The 14,890-nt window shown below is 43.6% G+C and overlaps 1 protein-coding gene across 1 annotated transcript; it reads left to right on the top strand.

The window, feature by feature from the left end:
- The first annotated feature begins 6,915 nt into the window (after positions 1-6,915).
- gclc (glutamate-cysteine ligase, catalytic subunit) lies at positions 6,916-14,331 on the top strand. The gene is made up of 16 exons (XM_060072631.1): positions 6,916-7,509; positions 8,157-8,269; positions 9,017-9,199; positions 9,391-9,504; positions 9,644-9,702; positions 9,825-9,961; positions 10,184-10,258; positions 10,700-10,816; positions 11,150-11,288; positions 11,411-11,523; positions 11,646-11,738; positions 11,834-11,938; positions 12,344-12,425; positions 12,520-12,632; positions 13,087-13,207; positions 13,519-14,331. Exons 1-16 carry the CDS (start codon positions 7,360-7,362, stop codon positions 13,698-13,700), a joined length of 1,896 nt encoding a protein of 631 aa, XP_059928614.1. The 5' UTR covers positions 6,916-7,359; the 3' UTR covers positions 13,701-14,331.
- The last annotated feature ends 559 nt before the right edge of the window (positions 14,332-14,890 follow it).

Raw genomic sequence — 14,890 nt, 5'->3', positions numbered from 1 at the left:
CTTGTCTTTATAATTTTTTTCTTCGAATCATATGTATTACCACACTTCCCAACCCAATTAATTTCTATTGAAATTGAAATTATTTTTGAGCACTTTTTGTTTTCTTGTTTACTTTAGCTTTCATTTTATTGTACTTTAGCATATTAACTTTACTTTTGCATTGAAGTAAATGCATATTGATCATATTGTGTAGTAGTATAAAGGAAGATTTAATGGTAAATATCTGATTATCCTTTATTATATATTTGTATGTATTTATTTAACGTCTAAGTGTCTTATTATTGAGACTCTTATATGATACTGAAAAGCTTGCTACAATCGAATAACAGCGATTTCTTGTCTTCAAGTCTTTTGTTTTTCATTCACAAACTAATACATTTTTAATAATGTCTAAATAAGATTCACAAATTGAACACATGTTGAATCATAATCATAACAAACATCAAGTTGTGTCTGATTATCAAAGTGACATACCATTATTTTCATTAAGTTCGAGATTCATCATTCTCAAAAGTAATAATAATTGTTAGGATTCAACCTATTTGCATATCTGAAAAGACCAATTCACAATATTGTCCACAGGCTGTACTTATGATCCTGAACCTGTTGTGTAGAATAGATCATGTATGTGGGGACATTACCATACAGAGAGTCAAAGAGTCAAAAAATAGCATCCATGTGTGGTTGGTGTAATCTTTTGCCAGACAATGGGCTCCACCTAAAATCAAAGGTCCCGCCACTATAATAAGTATCTGATGAAAGATTCCAGCAGGGCTGCCAAGTTCTCAGAAAATATTTGAGGGAAGGCTCGCCACCGCATGCTTAGGGCATTTATTTATTCATACTTACTTGAAGTAAAGAAACAAGACAATTTACAACCATTTCCCAAGGTTTATCAATTATAATCCTTACCCCAACTAAACATTGTTTAACATAAAAAAAAAAAGGGTTATGGCCACCAGAGGGATCGTTGACCTGTAAGTTAATGATCAACATTGACCACCAGGTCTTTTTGACCCAGACCAGACCTTTTCACATCACCTCTCACTTTTCAGCAATCCTTGAACACCTCCCTTTGAACTAGTGGTGGCTGTAAAATGTGGCATTGATCCGATACCAAGTAGGCCTAATACATGACCAGAATTGCTGATATCGATACCGATAACGGCATGCTTCTTCATGCAAACCACAGTCAATATAACAATTCCGTCTGCATTTTGAGGCATCAGCCTCAAAGAGAGACCTGTTACAACCCCCCCCCCCCCCCCCCCCCCCCCCCCCGCCCCCCTGACCTAAATGCCCTTTCTGAAAGCAACTTGTAGCAGTATGCAAAGCATGTATAGTTTTTTTTACTGCATGACAACTCAAACAAGATTTCAGTCATGCGTAGGCATGTCTTACATCACAATGTGTAACAGTTGGTCCACAGCGCAAAACGTATTGCTGGAGCAAAGAGGGTGTGATATGAATATTGAGTGTGTCAAAATATAGTACGCACCGTTTTTTCTGGGGCTAATGGCGGGCAACCACCTTTCTAGTTCACTGACATCAGCAGCTAAGCAGTGACAGGAAGAACCTAAAACGATCTTAGTAATGCACTGCAGTTCCTGTAAACCTGCACCTTCACCCAAGCTTTTCTTTTTTTGGACAGTCACCTCATGACTCGTTGTAGAGAGACAGATTATGTCAACATTTTGCAGCTTGACATATTTGTCCTGGGAAGAGCAAACCTTTTGGTAAGTTATCATAGGGGCTAAAAAGGTGTCAAAGCATGTTGGAAATCTAATGAAGAACAGATAAAACGAACTCTTGAGCCAATATTCATATAAGACGAAATACAGACTGATATCTAAATAAAGAAATAGCAAGCAAAGTCAATGATCCGCCTCAAACCAGAATGTGGAGTGGTCATGTGTGTCCCTCAGCAGTCTCAGAAGCACAAACATTCTGTTCAGAAGCTGAGCCTCACACCTTCAGGCTAACAACCCTTCTTAGGTGATCATGAACGGCAACTCAAACCATTCGTCGTGATCAAATATGACCATATACAACCTAGCTTATCTTGTCTTCATGGTGTAAGACATGCTGGCTATTCAGCCTTCCTTGTACTATATAGAAAACGACTTGGGTCAACAGTTAAAGTGTAACCAGAGGAACGTGACCTGTACATTTAGACAGTAAACTAAGAAGCAAGTGATAAAACTGAACTGCTGGTTCTCCTTCCTACCCCTCTAACTTAAACATACCTATGATGATTATTATAGTTATTATTATCATTATAATTCTGTGAATACATACTAACAAACCAATCCATCAGCAAGAGACAGACACATAATTTGATCTCAACACCAGCTAACAACCGTCAAAACTAGTTTGTCAGGACCGTTGTTGACTACTACTATGGATTGTCCTGTTGTTTGAATTGTGATAACAACTCCAAAATTAACATGCAGTTGTGCACACACACTTAGTCTGCCACTAATGGTGTTAATACATATGAATGAGTTATGATTACAATATCCCATAGCCCCTATTTTTATATATGATTCCCTTCTCAACCCTCCCCCCTCCTTCCTCCCTCACAGTTGATGACTTTGTTTACTACTTTACCCAGAATCCTCCCGCCCCTATCCCCACCTCTGCTGTACCCTCTCCTCTCTCCTCCGAAGATGTCAACAGAATAGTTACCACTAACAACGCCACCACCTGCCCCCTTCACCCGACCCCCTCACTCCGCCAGGCCGTCTCGAGCGACATCCTGCCATTCCTCACCACCCCTCCCTCACTTCAGGCCTTATTCCAGCGTCCTTCAAGACAGACAGGCAGAATCAAGTCGCTCCTTAAGAAACTCACCCTTGACACCATCGACATCCAGAACTACAGACCGGTATCTCTTCTTTCATTCCTTTCTAAAACAATGGAACGTGCCATCTCTAACCAACTGTCACCAACAAAAATAACCTTAATTGACCCTCATCAGTCAGGCTTCATTGCACAAACTCCACAGAGACAGCTCTCCCCGTGGTGACTGAGTCAGTCTGCCAGAGCCACGTCCCTCTCATCGGTTGTCAATCTCCTTGACCTGTTCTCCGTGCTAGACACCGTGAACCACCAGATGAGAAAACGCGATCACTGTCATGTCAACAATTTGACGTGACATGTCAAATCAGCCTAATCAGTCACCCATACACTGATGGCAACGATTCCTAGGGCTTGCCCTCAATCAACCGTCAAAGATGCATGGAGGAATGTGGGATTGGATTGTGCCCAATGTGCTGCAACTATTTCACCTGCTGCTTCACTCGATAAGCAGACCAGGGACCTCTCTCTTCTACCCAGTCTCAGGCCTGATGTTCCACAGAACAGCAGAAGCCTATATGTGCATTTCAGTCAACACCATGTTGGGATGCACATGGACTGGTACAAGGCCGGTACAAGTACCAGAGCTCATTCCACGCCCTGGTATTGCCCGCCTCTCAGTCCTCTTGATAGGGATCTGAAAGGCATTTGCCTTTCAATCTTTCCCAGGTCCATACATGACCTAGGCCCCACCTTCCTACAAAATGAATCCTGCAGAACACTAATGTGGGACACACCTTTTATTTGTCCAGTCAATCGATTGACTTTACTGCTACTTTTTTTTGCTTACTACTCTTACTAAGACTGCTATATTTACTACTACAACTATTACTAACTACTGTTGCATATTCTCGAAGAAAGTAGTCCAATCCCGGGTTGCTTTAACTCACTTCATTTATTATAAAGTCGTCGGCATGTTTCGGCATGGTAAGTGAAGCTATACGGAGGGAATTCTAGGAATCGTGTAGAACACGTGTGAGAGGAAAATACCGTGATCTACTTCAAGCCCCCCGGGCTTAGGCCCGGGTGGCTCTCTCCGTCTACCTATTGATCTCTCGCCATCTCCACCCCTTGTCCTCAGGTAGAGACCGTCAAGTGGGCGTGGCCGGGGTGCCGTACTGGCTTCGGCTTCTTCGTATATATAAAAGCGCTGCTATCTGTGGCTTGAGCAGCCTCCAATAAGGTCTTGCTCCCCTTGTGGCTATGTATAGTATTTACGGCTTATATGTTTGGTCCTGCTTCATTGGGTCTATGTGTGGGTAGCTTAGATTCTTAAAATACGTAACACTACTAATAGTCCTAATACTACTACTACTTATGACTTAATATAAATAATAATAATAACAATAGGTTGTCTCACAACTTCGTTGCTTGACACCCAATAATAATAATAGCCTAATAATAATAATCATAGGAGTAGCGTTAGTGAAATAGTAGCCGATCACTCTTTTCAATTCTTTGTTTATGAGTTAAATTAATAATAAATATGAATATGTAATTTCCTAAATTAAAGTATAGGCTACACCACTTGAAGTTAAAATTGGTGTATACTTAACACCACTATTTTAATGTAAGGAATAAGCCTTACATTGGTAGGGCTTATTCCAATGCTAATTTAGAAGAGCATTATCATTTATCATTATCATAACCTAGGCTAATAATCTCTTCCATATCAGCTAAATATCTTGCCCGGTCTTTCACATGAGATACGTTGTGACCGTTTCCAATACGGCATGTCTCCCCTTAACGACAAACAACTGCCTGATTAATTACCTAACAATGACCCAAACACCATTACTACCGATAACATGCTCCCATAGTTCCGAAATGGTCTTTGCGGTGTGAGGTTACATTGTAGGCCTACATGTCCTATAATATAATAATAATAATAATAATAATACATTTAATTTAGAGGCGCCTTTCAAGACACCCAAGGTCACCTTACAGAGCATATAGTCATCATTCAAAACTATGTAAAACAGACTAGGAATAAAAGGAAAACAGAGGTTAAACATGAAGAATAATAATAATTAATAACACTCAAAGACGCCTAAAGTGAAGGGGGGACCTCACTAACCACCACCAATATGTAGCACCCACTTGGGTGATGCACGGCAGCCAATCGGTGCCAGAACGCTCACTATACACCAGCTTGAGGTGGAGAGTTAGGGATGAGGTGGAGAGTGAGGGAATAGAACATTTAAACACTATCGACCATATTTAAACACTATCGATCACATTTAAACAATATCGACCACATGTAAACACTATCGACCACATTTAAACACTATCGACCATATTTAAACACTATGGACCACATGTAAACCCTATCGACCACATGTAAACACTATCGCCCACATTTAAACACTATCACCCACATTTAAACACTATCGCCCACATTTAAACACTATGGACCACATATAAACACTATCGACCACATTTAAACATGTAAACCCTATCGACCACATTTAAACACTATCGACCACATTTAAACACTATCGACCACAAGTAAACCCTATCGACCATATTCAAACACTATCGACCACATTTAAACTATCGACCATATTTAAACACTATCGACCACATTTAAACACTATCGACCATATTTAAACACTATCGACCACATTCAAACCCTATCGACCACATTTAAACCCTATCGACCACATTTAAACCCTATCAACCATATTTAAACACTATCGACCACATTCAAACACTATCGACCACATTTAAACACTATCGCCCACAATTAAACACTATAGACCATATTTAAACACTATCAACCATATTTAAACACTATCGACCACATTTAAACACTATCGACCACATTCAAACACTATCGACCATATTTAAACACTATCAACCATATTTACACGCTATCGACCACATTCAAACACTATCGACCACATTTAAACCCTATCGCCCACATTTAAACACTATCGACCACATTTAAACCCTATCGCCCACGTTTAAACACTATCGACCATATTTAAACACTATCGACCACATGTAAACACTAGCGACCATATTTAAACACTCACACAATTTGATATATATCACTATATATAGATATAGATTTGTGCTGATTATATTATTACGATCTATCCTTGTATATAAATTGCGGATCCCCATAAAGGGTATAAATTGCCATCCCCGTATTGGGTTCCAATAGGTTGACTGACTCCGTCCATCCTTCGTATCATCTGCTGTTCCAGCGCCAGACAAACGGCGGTGATGCTACCGACGGAAAAAGCCGTTACGTCCCATTGTTTGGAGTGAAAGCAGTTTCTCCCTATCCATATAATATATATATATATAGATCTACACATATAAATAGTTTATAAAAGAGTTAAAGTTTACAAAAACACACTTAAATTACTTAAATTACTAAAAACAACGCAACACGCACGGAGCTACTGGATAAGCCAGTATTATATGTATATAATATATGTATATATATATTTTTTTTTTATGCAAAATACGCACGTAATGTGCTATTAGAATAAAACAAATAATAGAGGTACACGCATAATGAACACAATACGTGATGGTATTAGTGTTCGTATTATTAGCTGGCATGTTGAAGAAGTTGAAGAAGTGGAATATGTTGGCTGCGGCGCTGCTATGGCTGTTATATAAGTCCCATAGACTCATAAATTCTTTATTTTAAATTTGTAATACTGTTCATTCATATAACTTTAGGCCTTATTATAATTAGGGTAAACACCTTCAAACGGCCGCTTAACATGAATTATTTATTAGGCTATTAATTTATTAACATCAGCTATAAGGTGTGAGGTAGGCTCTATGTTTTGAAATGTTCCATTGAAAAAAAAAAATACACGTGTACAATTGCATTGTGCAAAACTGCTCCGTCATTCTTACTACGACACATTTGTTGATGTACCAACAATGTAGTAGGCTAATTAAAAACCGAAGAACCTGATCCGTGCCTTGTGGAGGGAGTTGCATGCAAATGTCCCGTTTTGCTGAGTCATAGGATGACGCGGCTCCGCCTGACGGCGTGACGTGTTTCCAGTCTGCAGCGCCCTGCCGCTTATAGGAGGAGCCGCAGCACAGCGCGCAGTAGCCGCTCACATAACCTCGTTAAACCGCACAGATCGGTGTACAACGAGCACCAGACTCACCCGTTAGTCGCTTTATCATAACCATCACCTATTGTCTCGCTTTTGGGCTACAGAGAAGAAATTCAGATGCAAGTGTAAGCTGGGGGATTTGAGCGGTCTGTGCAGTGTGTGTGTCTTTACCTTGCTAAACACACATTAGCCAGTGATGCACACGGGCCATCTTGATGGTCAGTTCACAAACGAAACCAAGGAGAATTCGCATTGCTTTTCTCATATCTGCTCCTTTGTTTGGATCGGTGTCTAAAACCTCCGCTCATCTTTTATTTCGGAAGAACTAGCCAGCCACTGTTGTGTTTTAGCAAACTGGTTTGCACCACGCACCAGTAGACAGCATAGGTCAGCACTGGTCTCCGCGATGGGCTTGCTGTCACAAGGGTCACCGCTCAACTGGGAGGAAACCAAGAAGTACGCAGATCACATCCGTAAACATGGTATCATTCAGTTCCTCAACATCTACAATAAAGTGAAAGACCGCCAGAGAGACGTGTTGAAATGGGGAGACGAGGTAAGCATGAATGAAAGAATGAATGGAAAAGGTTCAAGTTGAACTCCTCTTATTCACAAAGCCTGTGTGGGTGACAACATTTTACGTAGAAATTAACTTATCACTGGTTATTATTGTGATACCTTATGTTTCTTGTGTGTGTATACTACAATATAATAATGGCTTACACCTCATACGTCATTACCCATTACACATTAACCTACACCTTAATCTTTGTACTTCTATCAATTTGTAGGCCTACACGTTGATGCGATTTGTTATCACTGTGCAGTTACATGTCTATTGACCTTATTTTCTACTTCTGCTCCTGACTCTGAATATGCTCTAACATTAGAGTAAAGACACTTTTCTTTCTTAAGTAATTCACATTTTCAATCGAACACTGGCTGTATTCGTTGCTGTGTGGAGCACATACGTTCAAGCAACGCGGAATGTTGTTGTGATAGATTAATCCACCTTGCAGAATGGGGATTCCACAATGGGGGATGATGGAAAGTCCTGGAGAATGATTGATGATTGATGAATTTGTAATGAATGTGTGATCTTGTGCTTTGCTATAGAAATGTAAAAGAAACAACATGCATGTGATTAATGCAAACAATTGTCAATGCTGACATGTTGGGTTTTTTCTTGAACTTTTTTTTTAGGTGGAGTACATGTTGATTGAAATGGACGAGGCAAACGAGAAGGTTCGAATTGTTCTGAGTGGAGGGGAAGTTTTAGAAACGCTTCAAGAACAAGGTGAAAAGATCAACCCTAAGTAAGCAAGCATTCAACTACACCTTTAGAAACACACCGAATGAATACTGTGAGTTTACAAGAGTACACAAGCAACTCCTGGCATAGTTTAGTATTATTTAGGACTCAAAAAAGCAGTGGGGTCAGTAATGAGCAGACATTTCACAAAAAATGTCATAAATATTGCATAACATAAATGTGTCTTTATTGCACTGTATGCCACTTCTCTGTATCAAAACACTTTCAAAGAAAACAAAGTTCAAGTACTTGGGGCGGTATAGATGGATTACTTTGATAACCAGTTCATAAATGTATAAATATTTGAAAGAAATACTGCACAAAGTGCATAATGTATGCCATTTCCTAGTGGCCACTTAGAAATGACACAACAGCATTGTGTAGGAATATAAAGTGTCTCACGGATTGTTCAAAGCCAAAGCGGTATTAAACGAGATTACGAGTGAACAAATAGTCAAAGTCACACGTACTGCCGCTGTTAATTCCCCCCTCAGTCTACGGGTCGCTTATTACTCAGTCATTTGAGCGGCTTGGCTGGAAACTTGGGAGACAAAGGGAGCCGATGGAAAGCAGAAAATAATTGAGGGCAGCCAGGGTAAACGGGGGGGCAAATTCTTGTTTGCGTGACTGAGCATGTCTGCGAAACTGTGATAACACGCGTGGCTTTGTGGAAGCACGCTCGGCGCATCGATGACGTCACCTGGCTGGTTCCTTCCGCCCCCGGGTCTAAATCTCTCTTTTGTTACCCCAGCCACCCCACCCTGTGGAGGCCGGAGTACGGCAGCTACATGATCGAAGGCACGCCCGGCCAGCCGTACGGAGGCACCATGTCGGAGTTCAACACCGTGGAGGACAACATGGACAAGAGGCGACGAGAGGCCTCTGCCGCGCTGAAGCCCAACGAGACCCTCTGCACCGTCACCGCCTTCCCCAGGTAGCCGGGCCAGCCGGCAGCCCCTCGCTGGAGAGGAGGTCCTGGGGCACTTCCACTTAGTGCCTCATGGAGGCCTATAAAGAACGCTCAATATGTTACCAAAATATCCTCCCTCTCTCTCTCTGATATGTATTTATTTATGTATACATATATTGAGATGGAATTGTGCGGTAAATGTCTGATGTTTCTAGGTTAGGTTGTCCGGGTTTCACCAAACCAGAGTATCGCCCGACACCTGTGGAAGCGGGAGTCTCCAGGTCTTTGTTCTTCCCAGACGAAGCGATCAATACACATCCAAGATTCAGGTACGCTCATGGGACAGCTCGGGACTCGACGGCCTGTTTTGGTGGGAGGAGGGAGGGAAGTCCTGCCTCCCTAAGCCTCCCGATGTGTGAGGCTTAATCGTGTGTGGTTCTATGTTGATGTTCCGTACCCTCTTTTCAGCACGTTGACCAGAAACATACGTCACAGGAGAGGCGAGAAAGTGGTCATCAATGTACCAAGTAAGTGTTGCGAATAGCGTCTTGTTTCCAGGGCCTTCAAGTCTACATGTGCAGCTCATAGCACGGAACAGAAGTGCTATATTGCTTTTATTCTCATGCTCTTGTGTCTGTGTCTGTTCCAGTCTTCAGGGACCAGAAAACCCCCACTCCCTTCGTGGAGAACTTTCCGGAGGACGACGGGGAGGGGGCGAGAGCCGCGCTACCAGACCACATCTACATGGACGCCATGGGCTTCGGGATGGGCAACTGTTGCCTCCAGGTACACACAGAGACCAGGACACGGACCAACACGCACACATCCAGTCACAACTCGACCGTGACACTGGATATGCTCGACGGCTGTGCATGTAATCTACACTGGTAGCTTTTTCGATTTGCATCGCTGGTCAGGGGCCAACAAGAAGAGCAGAGTGCGATTTGCAACACAGACCAGGCGTTGCAGTGCTGTACTTTGACCCGCCTTCACCTCTCTTTACCGCAGGTGACATTCCAAGCGTGCAGCATTGCCGAGGCAAGATATCTGTACGACCAACTGGCAACATTCTGCCCTATTGTGGTAAGTCGATAAGGCATTGGCGGTGTTGTAGTCAAACATTCAAGGTCCATTACTTCGCAGAGATTGGCCTTCTTATGCATTCTACTCTTGAATCTGCTTGCTTTAGTCTTACCATCCGATTCTTTTTGAATTACCAAGGGAATAGGACGTTGATTAATGAAGCAGCCTGCCAACAAAGGCGGGTTGCAATATAGGCTCTACATGCGCAGCATCTGAACAGCATCGAAATGACAATGTCACTCAAAAAAGAGAAATGTAATTGTTGTATAAAGATGGTAAAAGAGTAAATATCACGGTCCAGACAAACATTCTCAAAAGGCAGACTCTAGCTCCCTGTGTCCTGGGAGTTTGGAAGCCATTGTGTTTTTTTTTTTGGGCTGCAACCAAACAAACAAATGGACTGCAATAAAGTGGAGCGCTTGTTTTGCCCGCTCCTCACAGATGGCCCTGAGTGCTGCCTCGCCCTTCTACCGGGGGTACGTGTCCGATATTGATTGCCGCTGGGGGGTTATTTCTGCCTCGGTGGATGACCGCACACCAGAGGAAAGAGGCCTAAAGGTGAGCTGCCGGAATCCGAGGGGTTTTACTTTAATTGTGGGAGTTGTTGCTAGAGGCACGTGCGGACTCCAGCGACGCAGGTGTCTGTGTTGGAGGAAGTTTATGAGTAACCTGAGCCCGACTCTGTGTTATGTGTTTTTTGCGGTCTGGTGTAGGTAACACAATTCTGCTGCTCCGGTAAAGGGTGTGAGGGCGGTGAAATAATAGGCTCAGCCCTTTTTTATGGGAACTTGAGTATGGTGTGGACCCTGTGCCACATGTGATTGGGCCGTATACCACCAGATGGATTTGTTCCTCCGTTTTAGTCTTCAAACATTGTGTCCTTTTTTGCAGCCTTTGAAAAACGACAAATACAGAATCTTCAAGTCGCGCTACGACTCCATAGACAGCTACCTCTCCAGCTGTGGGGAGAAGTACAACGACATCGACCTAACCATCGACGAGGACATCTACAAACAGCTCCTGGATGGAGGTACGTTCAACTTCACAGTCACTCCGGTCACCCTTCAGATTTCAAAAGAGTCTGGCCTGAACGCCGTAATTCGCCGGCGCGGTGCGTATTGTGAAACCAATGGTCTGACCGCTGTGTCTCAGGGATCGACAAGCTGCTGGCTCAACACATAGCCCACCTCTTCATCCGAGACCCTCTCTCAATATTTGAGGAGAAGCTGAACCTGGACGACGAGAACGAGTCCGATCACTTCGAGGCAAGTGTTTGCCTGTGATTGCATAAGTACCAGTACTAACAAAGGCTCAGCGTAGCCAGTGAGGTCTGCTTAACTTCGTGTGCACAGCTTATTGATCATCATCATTATGTTTTGGTCCATAGAACCTCCAGTCCACCAACTGGCAGTCCATGAGATTCAAACCCCCGCCCCCAAACTCGGACATCGGCTGGAGGGTTGAATTCCGCCCCATGGAGGTAACCACCGGAGCCTCGCGCGGGTTTTAATGAGATTCGATCTGAGGGAAGGAAAATTGTGATTGACACATTTTTTTTTTTTGCCGTTCTTCCAGGTGCAGCTGACTGACTTTGAGAACTCTGCGTACGTGGTGTTCGTCGTGCTCCTCACAAGAGTGATCCTATCCTACAAACTGGACTTCCTCATCCCCCTGTCTAAGGTACATATTATCTTTAGTCACGGGTTGTTCTGGCAGTTGGGCTTGCATGTGGTCTCGTTGTTGTTCTTCTTTTCTCGTCTTTGTCGCTGGTGGGTTATGTGACAGTTTCCCATTTCTTCACTCAGTCCACTCAGCATTTTTATTGAACCCTGGGAGATCCCTTTGAGCTGCACTGGTTGGGTAGTAGGGGGCAGACAAGGCAATGCTGCATTGTATGGTCCTCTTCTCCACATTCACAGTCGGTTTGGCCAGCTTCATAGCCACATCTGGCCATGGCAGCTTTTCATCGCCCTGTTCTCTTACGGTCCAGTGTCTTCCACTTGCATGGGGGGGGGGCCATGTACCCAAACACCGTTTTTTCTTTCTCTTTTAAGTTTTGTGAATTCTCCTGGTTCTCGCCGACAGGTGGACGAGAACATGAAGGTGGCGCAGAAGAGGAACGCTGTGCAGGAAGACATGTTCTACTTCCGGAAGGACATCTTCAAAGGCAAGAGGGGGGGCGTTCCGCGGTCTGGGTCTGCTGACGCTGTCCCAGTGGGGGGTCCTTACTCATCGCGGGCTCCTTTCTCTCCCGCCTCTAGGGTGCAACCCCGGGCTGGACGGCGCCACGGCGTCCGCCCAGAACGGCGTGGAGACGGACGGCGACGGCGAGGAGTACATGCTGATGAGCATCGACACCATCATCAACGGGAAGGTGGGAACGCCCCTCGCATTCAAAACGGATTCAAGTCCTTTCTTTGAAATGGATTCATTCTTTTTTTTTTTTTTGCGATCGATTTTTTATTGTGTTTTATAATTCATACAGAAAACGGTTACACATATACGCAAATAAGACGTCATACGACATTCAACCACACTCACTCCCCCCCCCCCCCCCATCCACCCCCAGGTCTAGCCCCCCACAAAGAGAAATTCTGTCATTTGAAATAGATTCATTCCTGAATGGAAATGGTACACAATCAAATAATTATTAATAATGTAATGACGAAAAGTCATTATGAAAAGTAATGACGAAAATAGGACCAAATTAGGTCCTATTAGAGTAAATTAAATCAGATACTTACACAATTGCGGTGCGTGTATCCACAGTATTATGTGGCGATGCATGTATGTGTGTTGAATTGTGTTGTCTTGTTGTTGTCCGCTAGGAGGGCGTGTTCCCCGGGCTGATCCCCATCCTCAACTGCTACCTGGAGAACATGGAGGTGGACGTGGACACACGCTGCACCATCCTCAACTACCTGAAGCTCATCAAGAAACGAGCCTCGGGTACGCACGCACGCACGCACGCACGCACGCACGCACGCACGCACTGTCGCTCGCTCACTCACTCACTCACTCACTCACTCACTCTCCATTGTTCCTTTGAAGCGCAAAATCGTATAGCGCTTCAAAGTTAATGCACACCACTGTTCTATAAATAATACATATATATTGCATTTTTCCCATGCATATGAAGAAGTTTGGTTTTATCAGAAAGAATCTGGGCGTGAGCGTTGCCTCTTAGCCTCAGGCTGGTAGTAGCGAGCCGTGACGCTGAGGGCCTCACCCCACTCGGCGTGGCCTCTGTGTCCCCACAGGGGAGCTCATGACCATGGCCAAGTGGATGAGGGAGTTCGTGTCCCAGCACCCGCAGTACCAGCAGGACAGCGTCGTCACCGACAAGATCAACTACGACCTCCTGCGGAAGTGCGACCGCATCGCCAAGGGGCAGGAGCGCTGCCCCGAGCTCTTCGGGGAGCCCATCAACCGGTTCAAATGAGAGCACCGCGGCGTTCTACTGTAGCGTGAACGGTACCGTTGCAGGCCCCGTCGGCATGTAGAGACCAAGTATGTGGCGTGTCACGGGGGGGGGGGGGGGGGGGGGGGGGGGGTGCGTTTCAGAGTGCCACACGTGCGCAACGTTAGACACCCATTTGGCACAAAGTGTGTACATAATTGATCAGATTTTTATGATTATCGACTTATTTTAATAGAACGGAGAAAGAAAAAAAGGTTAAAGCGCGAGGCGTTGAAATGTGTATATATTTACTTTCTCACTGGTGGTTGAAGGACGCCAGCGTTGGTGAATGTACATTTTAGCAGTGGTGTACAATAGCGGGCATTTAATCGTTGTGTGTTGTTATTTTTTTGTATATACAGCACTTACAGGGCTTTTAACATTAACGTGGGTTCTTTTAAATTAGTCCTCTCGGCATTTAGTAGAAATCTTTCGCTTTTGAAGTGCTGAATCCTGCTTGCCTTGCTCTGCTGGCACAATGTAGAAATGAGAGCTAAATGCAAGTGGAGATTGAGACTTTTGCAATGTTTGCTGCTTCCAATAAACCTGCACAGCATTCAATCATGTTGCACGCTCCGCTTTATGAAAAAATAAATGTGTCTTTTCAATATTACACACACATGTGGTGGTTATATTTTTGTACTGGTTTTTCCGCTTGAGGTGGTGAAAGACAAAGCAGACCTAGTTTAAACAGCTTCAAAGGAATGTTTAAAATAAATTGAATACTTCAGTAGACTAGTATTTTAATTGCATACATTCGGTCTTGGTACAAAGCAAAGGTTTGCTTTTATCTTTACCTCTAGAATTATGCTGCATGTTATATTTCAGATGAGGTTTTAACTTTTCCACCCCCGACATTTGTCTGCAACAAAGGTGGTTTGATCTTCGCTCTCTAAACAACGTCGATTTCATTCCAACCATGTCCGCATTTTCTAGTTGACACCCCGCTAGGAATTCTACCAGTCAGCACATTTGCGTGATCGGAGGAGGACTGTGGGTCGTCCGACACTGCGTCCAGAAGGCTTTGGTATTCATTCAAAAATACGTTTAAAAGAATTAAAGGATAACTTGCATGCTTAAATCAAACCCACTTTATGCGCGTCTTTATCAAAATAAAACTTAATGAAAATGTAAGACTATAAACACATTTCATGAGCACTTCACAAATGGTG

Source organism: Gadus macrocephalus, chromosome 15, assembly GCF_031168955.1.
Source record: "Gadus macrocephalus chromosome 15, ASM3116895v1".
NCBI lineage: Eukaryota > Metazoa > Chordata > Actinopteri > Gadiformes > Gadidae > Gadus > Gadus macrocephalus.
The sequence above is the reverse complement of the archived record's forward strand: the minus strand, read 5'-3'. Positions and strand labels throughout refer to the sequence as shown.